We start from the raw sequence: 15,629 nt of genomic DNA, 5'->3' as shown, positions 1-15,629 counted from the left end.
TAATTTTAGGGAAATGTTGTGTTAATGTTGGTATACAACAGTATATGATAGCAATATAAGGTATAATACCAACTTTAACGATACAATGTTTAATAACTAAAAAAATATGCAGTTTTTTAAATTTCCTGAAAAATAATGGTTTTGGAGATACGAGGATTCCGCCCGACAGCGACGATATGTTAAGAACAAAATTTTGTGACAACAGTCAATGGAAACCAAAGTCACTGAGGGCTAGATTCCAAATTATACCACAAATCAATGTAAAAAAATTAAGTTACAGGCTGATCCAACTTGCATGATGTTCATCACAGCAACCTCCTAACAGAGGTAATACTTATCGGTTCAAAAAACCGCCCACAAAACCTCGCACAATACAACTTTAACATCATAGGATGTCCTGTTACTTTATCCTCTACAGTAAAAGACCTGGGTGTTATACTCGATTGCAACCTGTCTTTTGAAAATCATATTTCATATGTTACAAAAACAGCCTTTTTCCACCTTAGAAACATTGCTAAGCTACGTAATATGCTATCAGTTTCTGATGCAGAAAAGTTAGTTCATGCATTCATGACCTCGAGACTGGATTACTGTAATGCTTTATTAGCTGGTTGTCCTGCATCCTCAATAAACAAGCTAGGCAAGGCAAGGCAAGTTTATTTATATAGCACATTTCATACACAATGGCAATTCAAAGTGCTTTACATAGAAGAAATTAAAATAATAAAAAGAAATAAGAATAATTAAAACAGTTTAGAAAAATAAAAAATAAAATACAGTACAAACAGTCGGACGAACATTGGCACAGTGCTCATTCAGTAAATGCATAGTTAAACAGATGTGTTTTGAGTCTGGATTTGAATGTGACTACAGTAGGAGCACATCTGATCTCCTCTGGAAGCTGGTTCCAGCTGCGGCTGGCATAATAGCTAAAAGCAGACTCGCCATGCTTAGAGTGAACCCTTGGTATTTCTAGCTGATATGATCCTAATGATCTGAGTGATCTGTTGGGTTTATATTCAGTGAGCATATCTGCAATGTATTGAGGTCCTAGGCCATTGAATGATTTATATACCAGTAATAATACTTTAAAATCAATCCTAAGTTTAACTGGGAGCCAGTGTAAAGACCTGAGGACTGGTGTGATATGTTCATATTTTCTGGTTCTGCTCAGAATCCTGGCGGCAGCGTTCTGTATGAGCTGCAACTGTCTTATGGTCTTTTTGGGAAGGCCAGTGAGGAGTCCATTACAATAATCCACCCTGCTGGTGATGAAAGCATGCACAAGTTTCTCTAAGTCTTGTCTGGAAACAAAGCATCTAATTCTTGCAATATTTTTCAGATGATAGTATGCTGATTTAGTTATTGCTTTGACATGACTACTGAAACTAAGCTCTGACTCTAGTGTCACACCAAGATTCCTGACTTGATTTTTGGTTGTTTGACCTCTAGAGTGAAGGTATGCGTTCACCTTGAGAACTTCATCTTTGTTTCCAAACGCAATGACTTCAGTTTTGTCTTTGTTTAACTGAAGAAAGTTTTGACACATCCAACTGTTGACTTCATCAATGCATTGGCACAGGGAGTCAATGGGGCTGTAATCGTTGGGCGATAGGGCTAAGTAGAGCTGTGTGTCGTCTGCATAGCTGTGGTAAGCAATTTGGTTCTTTCTCATTATTTGGCTCATTGGGAGCATATACAGGTTGAACAGGAGTGGCGCAAGAATTGAGCCTTGAGGGACTCCGCATGTCATGGATGTCCACTCAGACTTATGGTCTCCTATACTCACATAATAACCTCTCCCATCTAAGTATGACCTGAACCATTTTAGGACTATCCCAGATAGCCCCACCCAGTTTTCCAGCCTGTCCAGAAGTATGTTGTGATCGACAGTGTCAAATGCAGCACTGAGGTCGAGTAGTACCAGCACTGATAATTTGCCTGAGTCAGTATTTAAGCGAATATCGTTTATTATCTTTATGAGCGCTGTCTCTGTGCTGTGGTGCGGTCGGAAACCAGATTGAAAATTGTCAAAGTATCCATTCGAGCATAAGAATTTGTTCAGCTGATTGAAGACAACTTTTTCAATGATCTTACCTATGAAAGGAAGATTTGAGATTGGTCTATAGTTGCTTAATATGGTCTTATCCAGATTGCTCTTTTTCAGGAGGGGCTTGACAACTGCAGTTTTTAGGGAGTTTGGAAAACTCCCAGAGAGAAGTGAAGCATTTACCACTTCTAGAAGATCTGCTTCTAAACTGTTTAACACACTTTTGAAAAACGATGTGGGAAGTGTGTCAAGAGCGCAGGTTGATGTTTTAAGGTGCTGTACGGTTTCTTCCAAAATTTTGCCATCAATTTCTTTGAAATCAGACATAGTAACTACTTTCTCAGGTGGTTTGATCTGTCTGACCCCAGCGCAAGTCAAGGATGTGCTGATCACCTTTCTGATATTATTGATTTTCTCAGAGAAGAAAGAAGCAAACTCACGGCACTTGCTGTCTGAGAGCATTTCACTGGGAATCTGGCTTGGGGGGTTTGTCAGTCTCTCTACAGTAGCAAAAAGAGTGCGTGTGTTGTTTAAATTACTGTTTATAATATTTGAGAAGAAAGTCTGTCTAGCTTTGCCTAGTTCCATATTGAAAGCATGAAGGCTGTCTTTGTAGATGTTATAATGGACTACAAGTTTTGTCTTCCGCTACAGTTACAGTAAGCTACAGTTAGTCCAAAATGCCGCCGCTAGAGTTCTTACGAGATCAAGAAAATATGATCATATAACACCGATTTTATCATCACTGCATTGGTTACCTATAAAGTTCCGTATTAATTACAAGGTATTGCTACTGACGTATAAAGCCCTAAACGGCTTAGCTCCAGTCTAATTAACGGATCTTCTATCGCCCTATAATCCATCGCGCTCTTTAAGATCACTAAATTCAAGGCTTTTGGTCATACATAGGATATCCAGAACCACCAAAGGAGGGAGAGCATTTTCACATTTGGCTCCAAAACTCTGGAATAGTCTTCCTGATACTGTTCGTTGCTTAGACTCGCTCTCCCAGTTTAAAACTAGATTAAAGTCGCATCTCTTCAGCCAGGCATTCATATAATCCTACAGTTCAAACTACAATCCGGCCTCTAGATCATAAATGCCAGAGGAGAACTGGCCCCCGACTGAGCCTGGGTTCTCCCAAGGTTTTTTTTCTCCATTAGGTCACCTGATGGAGTTTTAGGACACCATTAGGTCACTTGATGGAGTTTTTCGGTTCCTTGCCACTGTTGCCTTTGGCTTGCTCAGTTGGGGATATTTTGGGGATATTTAATTTAATTTTATCAATCAATAAATTCCTCTTGAAACAAACTTTGTTGTATTATTTTAATTTAATACTGTGAAGCTGCTTTGATACAATCTGTATTGTGAAAAGCGCTATACAAATAAACTTGACTTGACTTGACTTGACTAATGTAAGTCAGTAGTGTGTATGGCCCCCACGTGCCTGTATGCACTCACGACAATGTCTGGGCATTCCCCTAATGAGATAGTGTCCTCCCAGACCTTGGCCAGGGCATCAGTGAGCTCCAGTCTGTGGTGCTACTTGGGAGCTTCGGATGCTGGCTCCTCTGAGGAAGCGGATGATGAACTCGTTCCTTCCTATTGCGCGGCCGCGCGTCGATTCGGCGAACACTGCCATGGCCGCGACATACACTTTGAGCGTGGAGGGGGACCTGCCCATGTCCAGCAGCTCTTGAAGGAAGCAAAGCACCCACGAAACCCCACAAGTTTGTGGGTCTAAATTTTTGACGGTGCACCATTTTTTAAACACAGACCCTTCAGACGCGTAGAGCCGTCTCGTAGAGGGAGCTCTAGACTGCGTGATCGTGTTCACGACCCCTTTGGCAAGTCAACGGGTATCCGTTGATTATCCATGCATGCAGAGACCAGCGCTCTGGATGAGGATGCCAGATTGAACCGTGGGCTTGAGAGAGGAGGTCTCTTCTCACCGGGATCGGCCATGGGGCTGCCAGCCGCATTAACTCCGGGAACCACATTTGGTTCTTCCAGCGCGGGGCTATAAGGAGCACAGAGTGGCGCGTCTCCCTGATTCTCCAGATTACCTGTGGCAACAGTGAGATCGGGGGGAAAGCGTACAGCGGGCCGCTGGGCCAGGCTTGGGCCAGCGCATCCTCGCTCTTTGAAAAGAACCTTGGGCAGTGAGCATTGTCTTTTGACGCAAAGAGGTCGACTTTCGCTTTGCCGAAAAGGCGCCACAGAAGCTGGACTGTCTGGGGATGCAAAGACCATTCCCCCGGGGGAACCTTGTCCCTGGACAGTTTGTCTGGGCCATCGTTCAGGTGACCCGGCACATGCGTGGCTCTGTGGCGAGCGCCGTGAGTGCTGAGCCCAAACGAGGAGGCGTTCCGCCAGAGCGCAGAGATTTCTGGATCTGACACCGCCCTGGCAGTTCACGTAGGACACCACAGACATGTTGTCTGTGCGGACCAGTACGTGGTGGTCCCGCAGGTATGGGAGGAAGTGTTTCAGCGCATTCTCGACTCGACAGTTTATGTGAAGGTTTTTCTCCCGGTCTGACCAGAGGCCATAGACCGGTCTGCCCTCGAAAAGAGCGCCCCAACCTAGGTTGGAGGCGTCCGTCGAGATCACCTTTCGGTACTAGACGGCTCCCATTGTCACTCCCAACTGGTACCATTTGGCCGCTATCCAGGGCTGCAGAGCTGAAATGCAGCTCTGAGTCACTCTGATTCGCGAGCCGCCGGCAGCCCAGGCTCGGTGAGGCACTCGAGCGTTCAGCCAGCGTTGTAGAGGGCGCATATCGCAGTAGACCCCGCTGGAGCACTGCTGCAGCTGGAGCCATATAACCCAACATTCTCTGAAATGTTTTCAGAGGAACAACGCTGCCCTTCTGGAAAGACGCGGCCAGATGCCGAACACGGCGCGCGCGCTGTGTCGACAAGCGGGCCGTCATAGCCACCGAGTCCAGCTCTATTCCCAGAAAAGAGGTTGACTGATGGGGCAGCAATGAGCTCTTGGTCCAGTTGACCGTGAGACCCAGGCTTTCCAGATGGCTGAGAAGCACTGTTCTGTGAGATATGAGTTCTATCTCCGATTGTGCTAAAATCAGCCAATCGTCCAAATAGTTAAAAATTCGCATACCATGACTTCTCAGGAGAGCGAGGGCCGCATCCATGCACTTTGTGAATGTACGGGGTGCTAAAGACAGGCCGAACGGCAGGACAGTGTATTGATATACCTGACCGTCGAAGGCGAATCTCAAGAATGGCCTGTGACGGGGTATAATCTGAATCTGAAAGTATGCGTCTTTCAGATCGAGAGAAATAAACCAGTCCCTAGGGCGAATCTGCGCGAGGATTTGCCTGGTTGTGAGCATTTTGAACGGTCACCTCGTGAGAGCTTTGTTCAAATATCTCAGATCTAAGATAGGTCTGAGAGCTCCATCCTTCTTGGGCACGAGGAGGTAACGGCTGTAAAAGCCTGACTCACTCAGAGAAGGATGTACCGGCTCTATCGCCCCCTTGTACAGCAGCTTTGCTATTTCTGCACGAAGTAGGTGTGCTACTTCCACATTCACTCTCGTCTCGGTCCGTGCTCGAAAGCGCGGGGAACAGCGAGCGAACTGTAGTGCATAGCCCTGCTTTACAATATTCAGCACCCATTCTGACACGCCCAGAATCGTTTACCATGCTTTTGCATGCATAGCTAGGGGTAGAATGGCCTCTGGGTTCCGATCGCCGCACTGCATGGGGTCGAGAACCTGTATCAGAGGTATCGGCGCGGCACGCGTGCGCTCTCAATGCCTGAATAGGGCGGCTCGCTGACAGCGATGGCTGGCCGCTTTACACTTAACGACTCGATCACTTGGATGGAGAACATTCTGTGACGGGAAAAGCGGGGCGCGTGAGCGTCGCCGGGGTTACAGTGTTTCTCAGTAAGTGTGAGCGCTCGTGAGCGGGCACAGGGCTTACGTTCACAACACGGCCGGTATGTGGCATTAAAGGCTCCGCCCCCTGGGATAACCGTGTAACAGAGCGGGCAGTGAGTAGGTGTGGGCACTGTTTTGTGGGCACATTTCCTACATTTAACACTCGAGCGGCATATGCCAGATCTAGAGTGGGCTCTGCATGAGTGAATGACACAGGGGGAACCGTGCTTGTGTGTACACTGTGAAGCGGGCACATTTTCTACACTCAAGACACCATCGGCGTGAGCCGTATAACCAGAATTGTACTCTTATGAGATTTCTCTGGGGTGCCGTAAAAACTGTGTTTTTGGGTGCAGGCGAGCGGGTTGTACAACGCGCTTGTTGGCTGCAAAATACACATCTGCAGTCGCCTCTTGAAGGGGACTGACAGAGCGAAATGCTTTGAAGGCTTATATGTTTAGACGCTCATAAATACTCGAGCACCATCATGTGAGCGGGAGGGTGCGAGAGGCGGGTTCACTTTCTGTAAGAAAGCTGGCCGTGAGCTCGGAGAAGCGAACAGCATAATTTTTATCTGACGCCAGCGCCAGGATTCGAACACGGGTCTCTGGCGCGAAAGCCCAAGATTTTGCCACTGAGCCACAGGGGGAAAACACATAGGCTTTCGGTTAGTGCGAGCATATAAGAGAGCGTCGACATGTTTTGTGTTGGGGTTTGTTTGCCGGCGTGCGTGTATTATAACAGGCTCGTTTACTGCAATATTGCTCGTGACCGTCCGCTCTGACATCCCTTGTGAACGGCGCTGTTTGCGCGGCTCGAACAAAGGGAGAGAGAACGGGAAGAAGGGTCGTAATAGGCGAATAGCCAGAGAGCGTCATCATATCTTGTGACGGCGTTCATTTGCAGGCGTGCATGTATTATAACAGGCTCGTTTACTGCAGTATTGACATTTCCAGTCGCCTGAACTTATAAGGGGACAGAGAAATGTGTGAGAAATGGAGGTCAGTCCGGCCTCGGCGGGACTAAAAACACTCTTTCCTCGGTGAGTGACGCGCGCGAACGGGGCGCGAGGGCGGGCTAGCTTTCTTGTAACGTAAAGAAAGCTAGCCGCGTGACCGTCCGCCTCTGACATCCCTTGTGAACGGCGCAGTTTGCGCGGCTCAAACAGAGGGAGAGAGCGCGAGGAAGCTAGCTCCGTGACCGTCCACTTCTGACATCCCTTGTGAGCGGAGCAGTTTGCGCGGCTCGAACAGAGGGAGAGAGCGCGAGGAAGCTAGCTCCGTGACCGTCCGCATCTCTGACATCCCTTGTGAACGGCGCAGTTTGCACGGCTCGAACAGAGGGAGAGAGAGAGCGGGAAGTGGTGCGAGGCATTTGAAACAACGCCTCGTAGGAAATTTCTCTTTTAGAAGAATAGAGAGTGGGTGTCGCAGCGGCAACACACACAGCAGTAAAAGGATATGACGCCGGATAGCGTAGCAGGCACGGATGGCTGAAGGCGGCGAAGAATCGTCCGGCTTCCTCAGGCGCTGTCCTCTGCTTGCTCTGTCGCTTGCTTCGACGGCGGCGGCTTCTCTCAAAGATCCAGCGATGCGGAGAGCTTCGCTGAAGAGATGAAAATCAGGTAAGCAGCCCCCGAGCCCTTCCTTATATATGCTAAGCCATCCCCATTCTGGCGGGCTATGACGCGTGAGGGCGCGACGTCACGCGAGGCTCAGTGGTAGGCTGCTGCAGTTGCCGCACGGCAGCCAATGAGCACGCTAGACAGCCTGCTCTAGGTCTGCCTGCTGCTGCACTGCGTTGACAATATATAAAAAAATTAAGGATAATTTTTTGGCTTCATATCTCCAGAAAAGATTACTTTACCCGTAGCGTAAGCTAACTTACGCAATACGAGAGAACCTCTCGTAAGAGAACAGAAAAACTACTAGAACAGTAGGGCTTAAAAACATGTAGGGCTTTATTTGTTTGCTTCATTCATTTTACTGTGTATACTTAGTTAAACAAGCTGCAATTCTTCACATACTTTGCAAACAGACTTTTCAGGAAAGATATGGACCCGATAGTAATACTGCAATATGTAAGTAACCGTGTTAATTCTAATGCCTAATCTGTGATCAGTGATTTTTTTTTTATATGTGAGGAGGACTCATGTACAGTCAGACATTTGTTTATTGCTGTTTATGCATCTGTAGATGAAACCAGTGTCTAAATGGTTTTGATCAAATATAATCACTGGAGCTGTAAATCACTTTAATTTTAGCGCAGGTCAGCAACTTGTGTTCTGCACTTTCACCAAAACTCCTATTATAATCAATGATGATGTCTGTGCTGCTCAATGAATATCTTATTTGCATAATGTTTGCACTGAGTTAGTTATAATGATGCATTCGTAAGAGTGCAGATGGAAATGGAAAAGTCATAGCATCATGTGCTCAACAAACTGGGATCTGACTGGGATCTGTGGATGGGCTCACTGCTGCAACCTTCTATTCAGTGGAAGTAGATCTAAATATTATGCTGTGATCATCACTTTTTATTCTGAGTGTTCCAATCCAATCTGACTTCTGACCTATAATGCTGCCTGAATCATAACCATACACTGGCTGAGCCTGGTTTCTCCCAAGGTTTTTTGCTCCCAAACTTACTTAAGCTGGACTGTGACGCTATTTTCTTCTAGAAATAAACTTTGTTGCATTATTTTCCTGTTATCTCTGTAAAGCTGCTTTGAAACAATCTGTATTTAAAAAAAAAAACCTATATAAATAAAGGTGACTTGACTTGACTTTTCACAATTAGTTAATCTTGGCTGCTGCAAAGTAAAGAAAAAAAAATTGTTAAAGTTTTCCAAACAGAAAGTTTGCTACATGTAATGTCAAAATTTAAAAACAGCAATTATGCTCACATAATGTTGCAGTGCTTTTCAGGAAAGATATGGAAAGTTGATCCTTTTAATGTATTTTTAAGCCTTTACCATTTAAATTTCACTCAATTTTAAAGGGGCCATGAACGGCATTATTTTATTATTTTATGTTTGCTGGTGTGCAGTGTCGTGCATATAATATTACTATGATTTTTACAGCAAAAATTTTCATCATTCAGAAATAAAAGGCAATTTTCCTACCCTGATTTTAGCCCTCTGAACGCTCTGTTTGATGGGGCGTGTCTGCTGTAAGACTTTAGTGTAAACACCCACTTCATTGATTGGCTAACATTACAGTGGTGGTCAAAATTGATGGCACCCCTGATAAATATGATAGAAAATGGCTGTAAAAAATAAATCTGAATTGTTTATCCTTTTGATCTTTCATTAAAAAAATGCACAAAAATCTAACCTTTCAATGAAGTAAAAGAATTGAAAGTGGGGGGTAAATCACATTATAAAATAAATGTTTTTCGCCAAATCACGCTGGCCATAATTGTTGGCACCCTGTTATTAAATACTTTTTGCAACCTCCTTTTGCCAAGATAACAGCTCTGAGTTTTCTTCTATAATGCCTGATGAGTTTGGAGAACACCTGACAAGAGATCAGAGACCATTCCTCCATACAGAATCTCTCCAGATCCTTCAGATTCACAAGTTCATGTTGGTGCTTCTTCTGTTCAGTTCACTGCACTTATCAGGTCAGGGAACTGGGACGGTCATGGCAGAAGCTTCATTTTGTGCTCAGTTACCCATTTTTGTGTTGATTTTGATGTTTGTTTTGGACCGTTGTCCTGATGGAAGATCCAACCACGGCCCATAATAAGATTTCTAGCAGAGGCTGTCAGGTTTTTATTTTTTATCTGTTTGTATTTGCTAGAATCCATAATACCATGTATCTGAACAAGATGTCCAGGACCTCCAGCAAATAAATAGGCCCACAACATATAAGATCCAGCAGTATATTTAACCGTAGGCATGGGGTACTCTTCATCCCTGTTTGCACCAAACACATCTGGTGGGTTTGCTGCCAAAAAGCCCTTTTTTAAGTTTCATCTGACCACAGAATCCGGTCCCTTTTGAAGATCCAGTCGTGTCTGACAACTGAATATGCTGGAGTTTATCCGTGGAGGAGCGAGGAGGATTTTTCTTGAAACCCTCCCAAACAACATGTGGTGATGTAGGGGTTGTTTGATACATTTTTATTTTTTTGGCTTTCTGACCCCCAAGACTCAACTAATCTCTGCAATTCTCCATCTGTGATCCTTGGAGAGTCTTTGGCCACTCAAACTTTCTTCCTCACCATCCATTAAGACAATATAGACGCACGTCCTCTTCCTGGCAGATTCGTAACATCTTTAGTTGATTATAACTTCTTAATTATTGCCCTGATGGTCAAAATGGGGATTTTCAATTCTTTTGATATTTTCTTACAGCCACTTTCTATTTTGTGAAGCTCAACAATCTTTTGCTGCACATCAGAACTATATTCTTTGGTTTTACTCATTGTGATGGATGATTCAGGGAATTTGGCCTTTGTGTTTCCTCATATTTAAACTCCTGTGAAACAAGAAGTCATAGCTGGACAATTTCATGTCCCTAGTCACCGTGGTGTGCTAAAAAAGGTAAATATTAATGGGAATATACTTCAGAGATATTTTTCTCATAAAAAATTCTAGGGGTGCCAACAATTATGGCCAGCGTGTTTTGGAGAAAAACATTTATTTCATAATGTGATTTACCCCCCAATTTCAATTCTTTTACTTCAATGAAAGGTTCGATTTTTGCGAATTTTTTGAAGGAAAGATCAAAAGGATAAACAATGCAGATTTATTTTTTATAGCCATTTTTTATCATATTTATCAGGGGTGCCATCAATTTTGACCACCACTGTACATGTAAAGTATTACATGTGGAACTCTCTCAAAAGCTTTTAGCATGTTTTTACTATTACAGCTCTCAAGGTTAACTAATCGTAAAAAGTGTTTATAGCGTTATATTTAGATCATGGCATGAAAGGTTGCATCGATGAGCATTGTAGCCAATCAAAGACATTTTGAGCAGCAGAGGTGGAAAGAGTACTGACATTTTTTACTGAAGTACAAGTACTGTTACATTGCTGAAATAATACTCGATTTCAAGTAAAAGTACTGGTGTCAAAAAAGTACTTAAGTAAAAGTACAACAAAGTACTCTTCTCAAAAAGTACTAGTTACTATTTACTTTTTAGCTGGCGATATTTAATGAATTACCAATATATTCAATCAAATCATAGATCTATGTAGAAAATAGTTACTTTACAAGTACATGAATTAGTGGTCACGGTACTGGAATTTCTAACTTTAATACGATACCACAAGATTCAGTGTAACAGTAATCCATTTGAATGGAGCGATTTAATTCAAGTCTTCTGAAGAGACCGTCCACTTTTGTTTACATATTTAATTGATCAATTAACCATTAATATCACTTGCTGAACATCATTGGTCCTTGCTGTTTCATATAATGCAAGTCAATGGGTGCCGTCATTTTTAGAGTAAAAAAAAAACATAAATGCAGACAAAACCAAATTACCTGTAATACACAGCCTAGGCAAACGGTCCTGAGCGTGCAGCGCAAACTGCTTTTATTCAGCAAGGATGTGTTAAATTGATGAAAAGTGATAGTAAAGATTTATATTGTTAGAAAATATTTATATTTAGAATTAAAGAACCGGCATTTAAAAAAATAAATAAATCAACGAATCCTGAAAAAAAGTATCACAGTTTCCAAAAAAATATTAATTAGCACAACTGTTTCCAACATTGATAATAAATCAGCATATTAGAATGATTTCTGAAGGATCATGTGACACTGAAGACTGGAGTAATGGTTGATGAAAATTCAGCTTTGAATCATAGAAATAAATTATATTTCAAAGTATATTAAAATAGAAAACCATTATTTTAAATTGTAATAATATTTCATAATATTATTGTTTTATTTTTTATTTTTGATCAAATAAATGCAGGCTTGATGAGCATAAGAGACTTCTTCATTTTGAACGGTACTGTATATATATATACACACATACTAACGTACCTAAGACTTTTGCACAGTACTGTATTGGACAGTGGTGTGATTACTAATGAGGGTCACCTGCGCGCTGCACCTATCTCGTAGCTTTGGAAGCGTAAAAGGGGGAGCGACGGCAGGGAAGGACGAGAGAGGACCAGGCCTGGACTTTATGTTTTGTTTATGTCTTTTACTTTCATTTTGTGTTTATTTTGGATTAAACGTTCGCCGGTTCCCGCCTCCTTCTTCCCATAACAACATACCTTGCTACATGTTCACAAGTGCCCAAAAGTTCCAAAACCTAGAAATGCACAAAATCAACAGTTGCTTCTTTCCAAACAGGTCTGCCCAGCCATGATCGAGGATAAGGGTCACCGCGTGACGGACTACTTCGTTGTAGCTGGCCTCACAGACAAGTCCACACCACTAGAACAGGATTTATCTGAAACCAAGTCCAGTGGACCCAAGGCATCTATCACAGACCTGGCTGTCATCAACAAGTCTGCCGGAGAAACTGTGCCTGAAGGTTTCACATGCATTGAGAGCACCTACAGCGGCCAGCCGGCCAATCTCAACCATGGCAGCCTCAAGAGCCCAGAACTCTTCTTGTGTTACAAGAGGGGTCATGGAAAGCCCCCACTCATTGACGTTGGGTGAGTTTTTAGTGTAAATGGCTGTCCCTGTACCCGTATATCTGTGTATCTGTACCCTTGAACAGATTATTATGTTAACAGAAGTCAAACATGAAGTCAACACAGGTTTTTATGACTTTGTTTAGTGTGAAAGCCATAAAAGTAATTCTCATAATTGCAAGAGCATTGGGAGTGTCTGCATGATCTGTTTGAATCAAGACCATCCAGGCTCGTTGGAAATTCTTGTCATAATCATGCAACCCTATTGCAGGACTTTTTAAGTTAATGACAAAAAAATGCAAAGGTAATTTATCAAAACAGACAAGCTTAATAAAATAGTGTCCATATTCTTCAGAGTGGAACGGTAACTGGAATAATATTATGTAATAATGTTAGATCTAATGTGTTTAATTGGCAGATCAGCAGTTTACTAGCTATTGCTATCCTTGACATGAATCAAGTTTATCTGTAGTCAGTGCAAAGCACTGTTGTTGCTGCCACCACTTTCATGAGACCCACACAGATTTTCAGCATTCAGTGTTGCAAGCAGCCTAGTAAAATGTGTGCACCACTACAACTTATTCTGGACTATGATGGAATGAAGATAATACAAATTTGTAGGGGTAGATGGCTGAATACCTCACTAATTTCTGAGTGATTTATTACTGATACAATAATAATAATACAACAGACTTGATACAACAGTAATAAAATAAATCAAATTAGAAATAAGTTATGGGTTGTATTTGAAGCAGAAAGTTTTACATCAAATTACAATGATGATCCAATTATGTTAACAAAAATCATAACAGTGCACCGGCAATTTAGTTTAAATTTATCCCCACAGCTGTGGGGTTGACCAGTCTTGAAATACAATCCCGTTCTCTAAGTCTGAGACAAGAGACAAGTCCAAGTACAAATGCGGTTGAGACCAGGACAAGACCAAGACCTTAAGAAATGGTCTCAAGAGCGGTCTCGAGACCAAGACCAGTCTCAAGTACTACAACACTAATTTAGGTTAATTGTTAAAAATGTATTTAATTTAGTTCATTCAGTTTAAACAATTACTTTATGTATCTTTACTCTTCATTTTATATGAATTACATATTCTCATTCAAATATCCTCCCCTCTGTTTTTTTGGGTTTTTTTTTGTGGTTTTTTACAATCCGCACCCTACATATATACTCCATTTTTCTAGTCATAATCAACCTATCCCATATCTATAGCTGAATAACAAAAGTGGGGCACATGCATTCAAAATCTATTTGTGGTCTCCATTCAGCATCAGCTGACAGTGAGTTTTAAAATTCAGCTCAAGGTCTTCACTCTTTTATGGATATAGCTTACTACTTCGCCACCGTCAGTCCCACCCCTGCCTGAATCATTACCCTCCCTGATCCTCACCATTGCCAAATCACAGCAAGGACACCATTTCCCCTTTTAGTTATCACTAAAATCCCCCTTTTTAGTAAATGGTCATTGTGATTTAAAATAAACACACTCTAAGGCATGAATCAACACCCATTGTATCTTGTCTTCGCTCACCATGCTACACTATTAAATATCAATATGATGTAATGCACTCGCTAGTATGGCATTTTATGGCACTTACTGTGTTAAAGCTTTTAAATCTATACTCCATATCCCATTTGGGCTCTCTGGAGTCCAGAGATAGTGTCTCTGCATAATTGGGTGCCTGAACAGCACACCACCTATTATTCAGTACTATGGTGCAACAGCAGATTACCATATTTTTTTAAAGGACAGTTAAATTAACAAGGCTTAATAGCTTCTGAATATAAAAATGACTTATTATTTTAGCTTTGAGTCATTTTCAATCTTTCAAAGTAAATATTTTTAATCAACGAAAATATAGCATGTTTTTCTAGCTATAGGCTATATTTTAGCGGCAGGTTTTCAGCAAAAACATGGAATAGAATTTATGCAATGAACAGATTTAATTTAGGCTTTTATTCACATATAAACATTGATCAATGCACTTACATAGAGCTAATCTGTCTATGAACTTTTTGAAACAGTTTTGTGGAAATGGACTTTCAATGGAGTGACAATGGAGTGATCAACAGTCTGCCCTCTATTTTTTGTTTGTGAGTCAAAAAAAAAAAAGATCTCAAGGACAAATTAAACATAAGGTTGCAGTGTCATTATTGTACACTGCTAGATGTTGCTATTCAGTAAAAAAGGCAAGTTTTTTTTTTGGTGGCTCAACTCTAGTAAGAACAGAAAATTAAGTCAGACAAAAGATTGGCACATCACAAGAAAAGTTATGCTGGAGTACAGCCTAAAACCCGTTTAACACCAAGTACGATAACTATAACGATAATGATAAAGAAATCGTTCTAAATATGAAAGAATAGCAGAGTCCACATCACAACTATAACGATAACAGCACACTGGCACAAATAAATAATATAGTTGGGATCATTTTCAGAATGATTTTTTTCCAGCTGATGAACGATAAAAACATTGACATCCAATCAGAATCCATTCTGCTTTTAAGAGCTTGAGCATTTAAAGCGGCAGATGCTAATATATGCTAATATAGTTATCGTTATGTATTCTGCCCTCGTAAAAAGATTCCTCTTCTTCAACTAGGCAGACAGATGACTCCTTCCACAAGAAAGTTGAACTGAAGCATGGATTTATTAACACCACCACTTCAAATGCAAGTGGAACAGAGTAAAACTGAAATACTGAAAAAGGGAAAAAATATTTTCTAAAGACTGTACATTTAATAATTGTAACAGTTTGCTTAAGGTATAACTGAACATAATATACACAATAATAATCTAGATGCATGTAACATCGTACTGAAAAGTCTCTCTTAATATAAATTTTATCCTAAAATGACTGCCACTAATTCCAAACAAAAGATGAAAAACAAGCTTCTAGTAAATGCATTAATACTTACAGACAAAGCTTCTATAAATGATTGCAAAGATTATGAAGAGATTGAGCTGCTTTAACCATGTGACTATCAGCATCAACTGAGTAAACAAGATGGCTGCAATTAAGGTCAGAGGTTACTCTCTCTGACAA

At 41.7% G+C, this 15,629-nt stretch overlaps 1 protein-coding gene and 1 long non-coding RNA gene across 5 annotated transcripts in view; one reads left to right on the top strand and one right to left on the bottom strand.

The window, feature by feature from the left end:
- dennd4c (DENN/MADD domain containing 4C) overlaps positions 1 to 15,629 on the top strand; it is a gene marked incomplete at its 3' end in the record, with an annotated part of 112,450 nt that overhangs the window by 39,973 nt on the left and 56,848 nt on the right. For all 4 annotated transcript variants that reach the window (XM_082151106.1, XM_082151105.1, XM_082151104.1 and 1 more), the window contains exon 2: positions 12,279 to 12,589. In XM_082151106.1, the coding sequence (XP_082007232.1) occupies positions 12,291 to 12,589 (299 nt within the window). In that variant the 5' untranslated portion in view covers positions 12,279 to 12,290. The remainder of the gene's footprint in view (positions 1 to 12,278; positions 12,590 to 15,629) is intronic.
- LOC309486385 overlaps positions 1 to 15,629 on the bottom strand; it is an 88,771-nt gene that overhangs the window by 28,232 nt on the left and 44,910 nt on the right. The gene's annotated exons all lie outside the window — the stretch shown is intronic.

This window comes from Leuciscus leuciscus, assembly GCF_965113295.1.
Source record: "Leuciscus leuciscus genome assembly, chromosome: 2".
In the NCBI taxonomy this organism is placed as follows: Eukaryota; Metazoa; Chordata; class Actinopteri; order Cypriniformes; family Leuciscidae; genus Leuciscus; species Leuciscus leuciscus.
The sequence above is the reverse complement of the archived record's forward strand: the minus strand, read 5'-3'. Positions and strand labels throughout refer to the sequence as shown.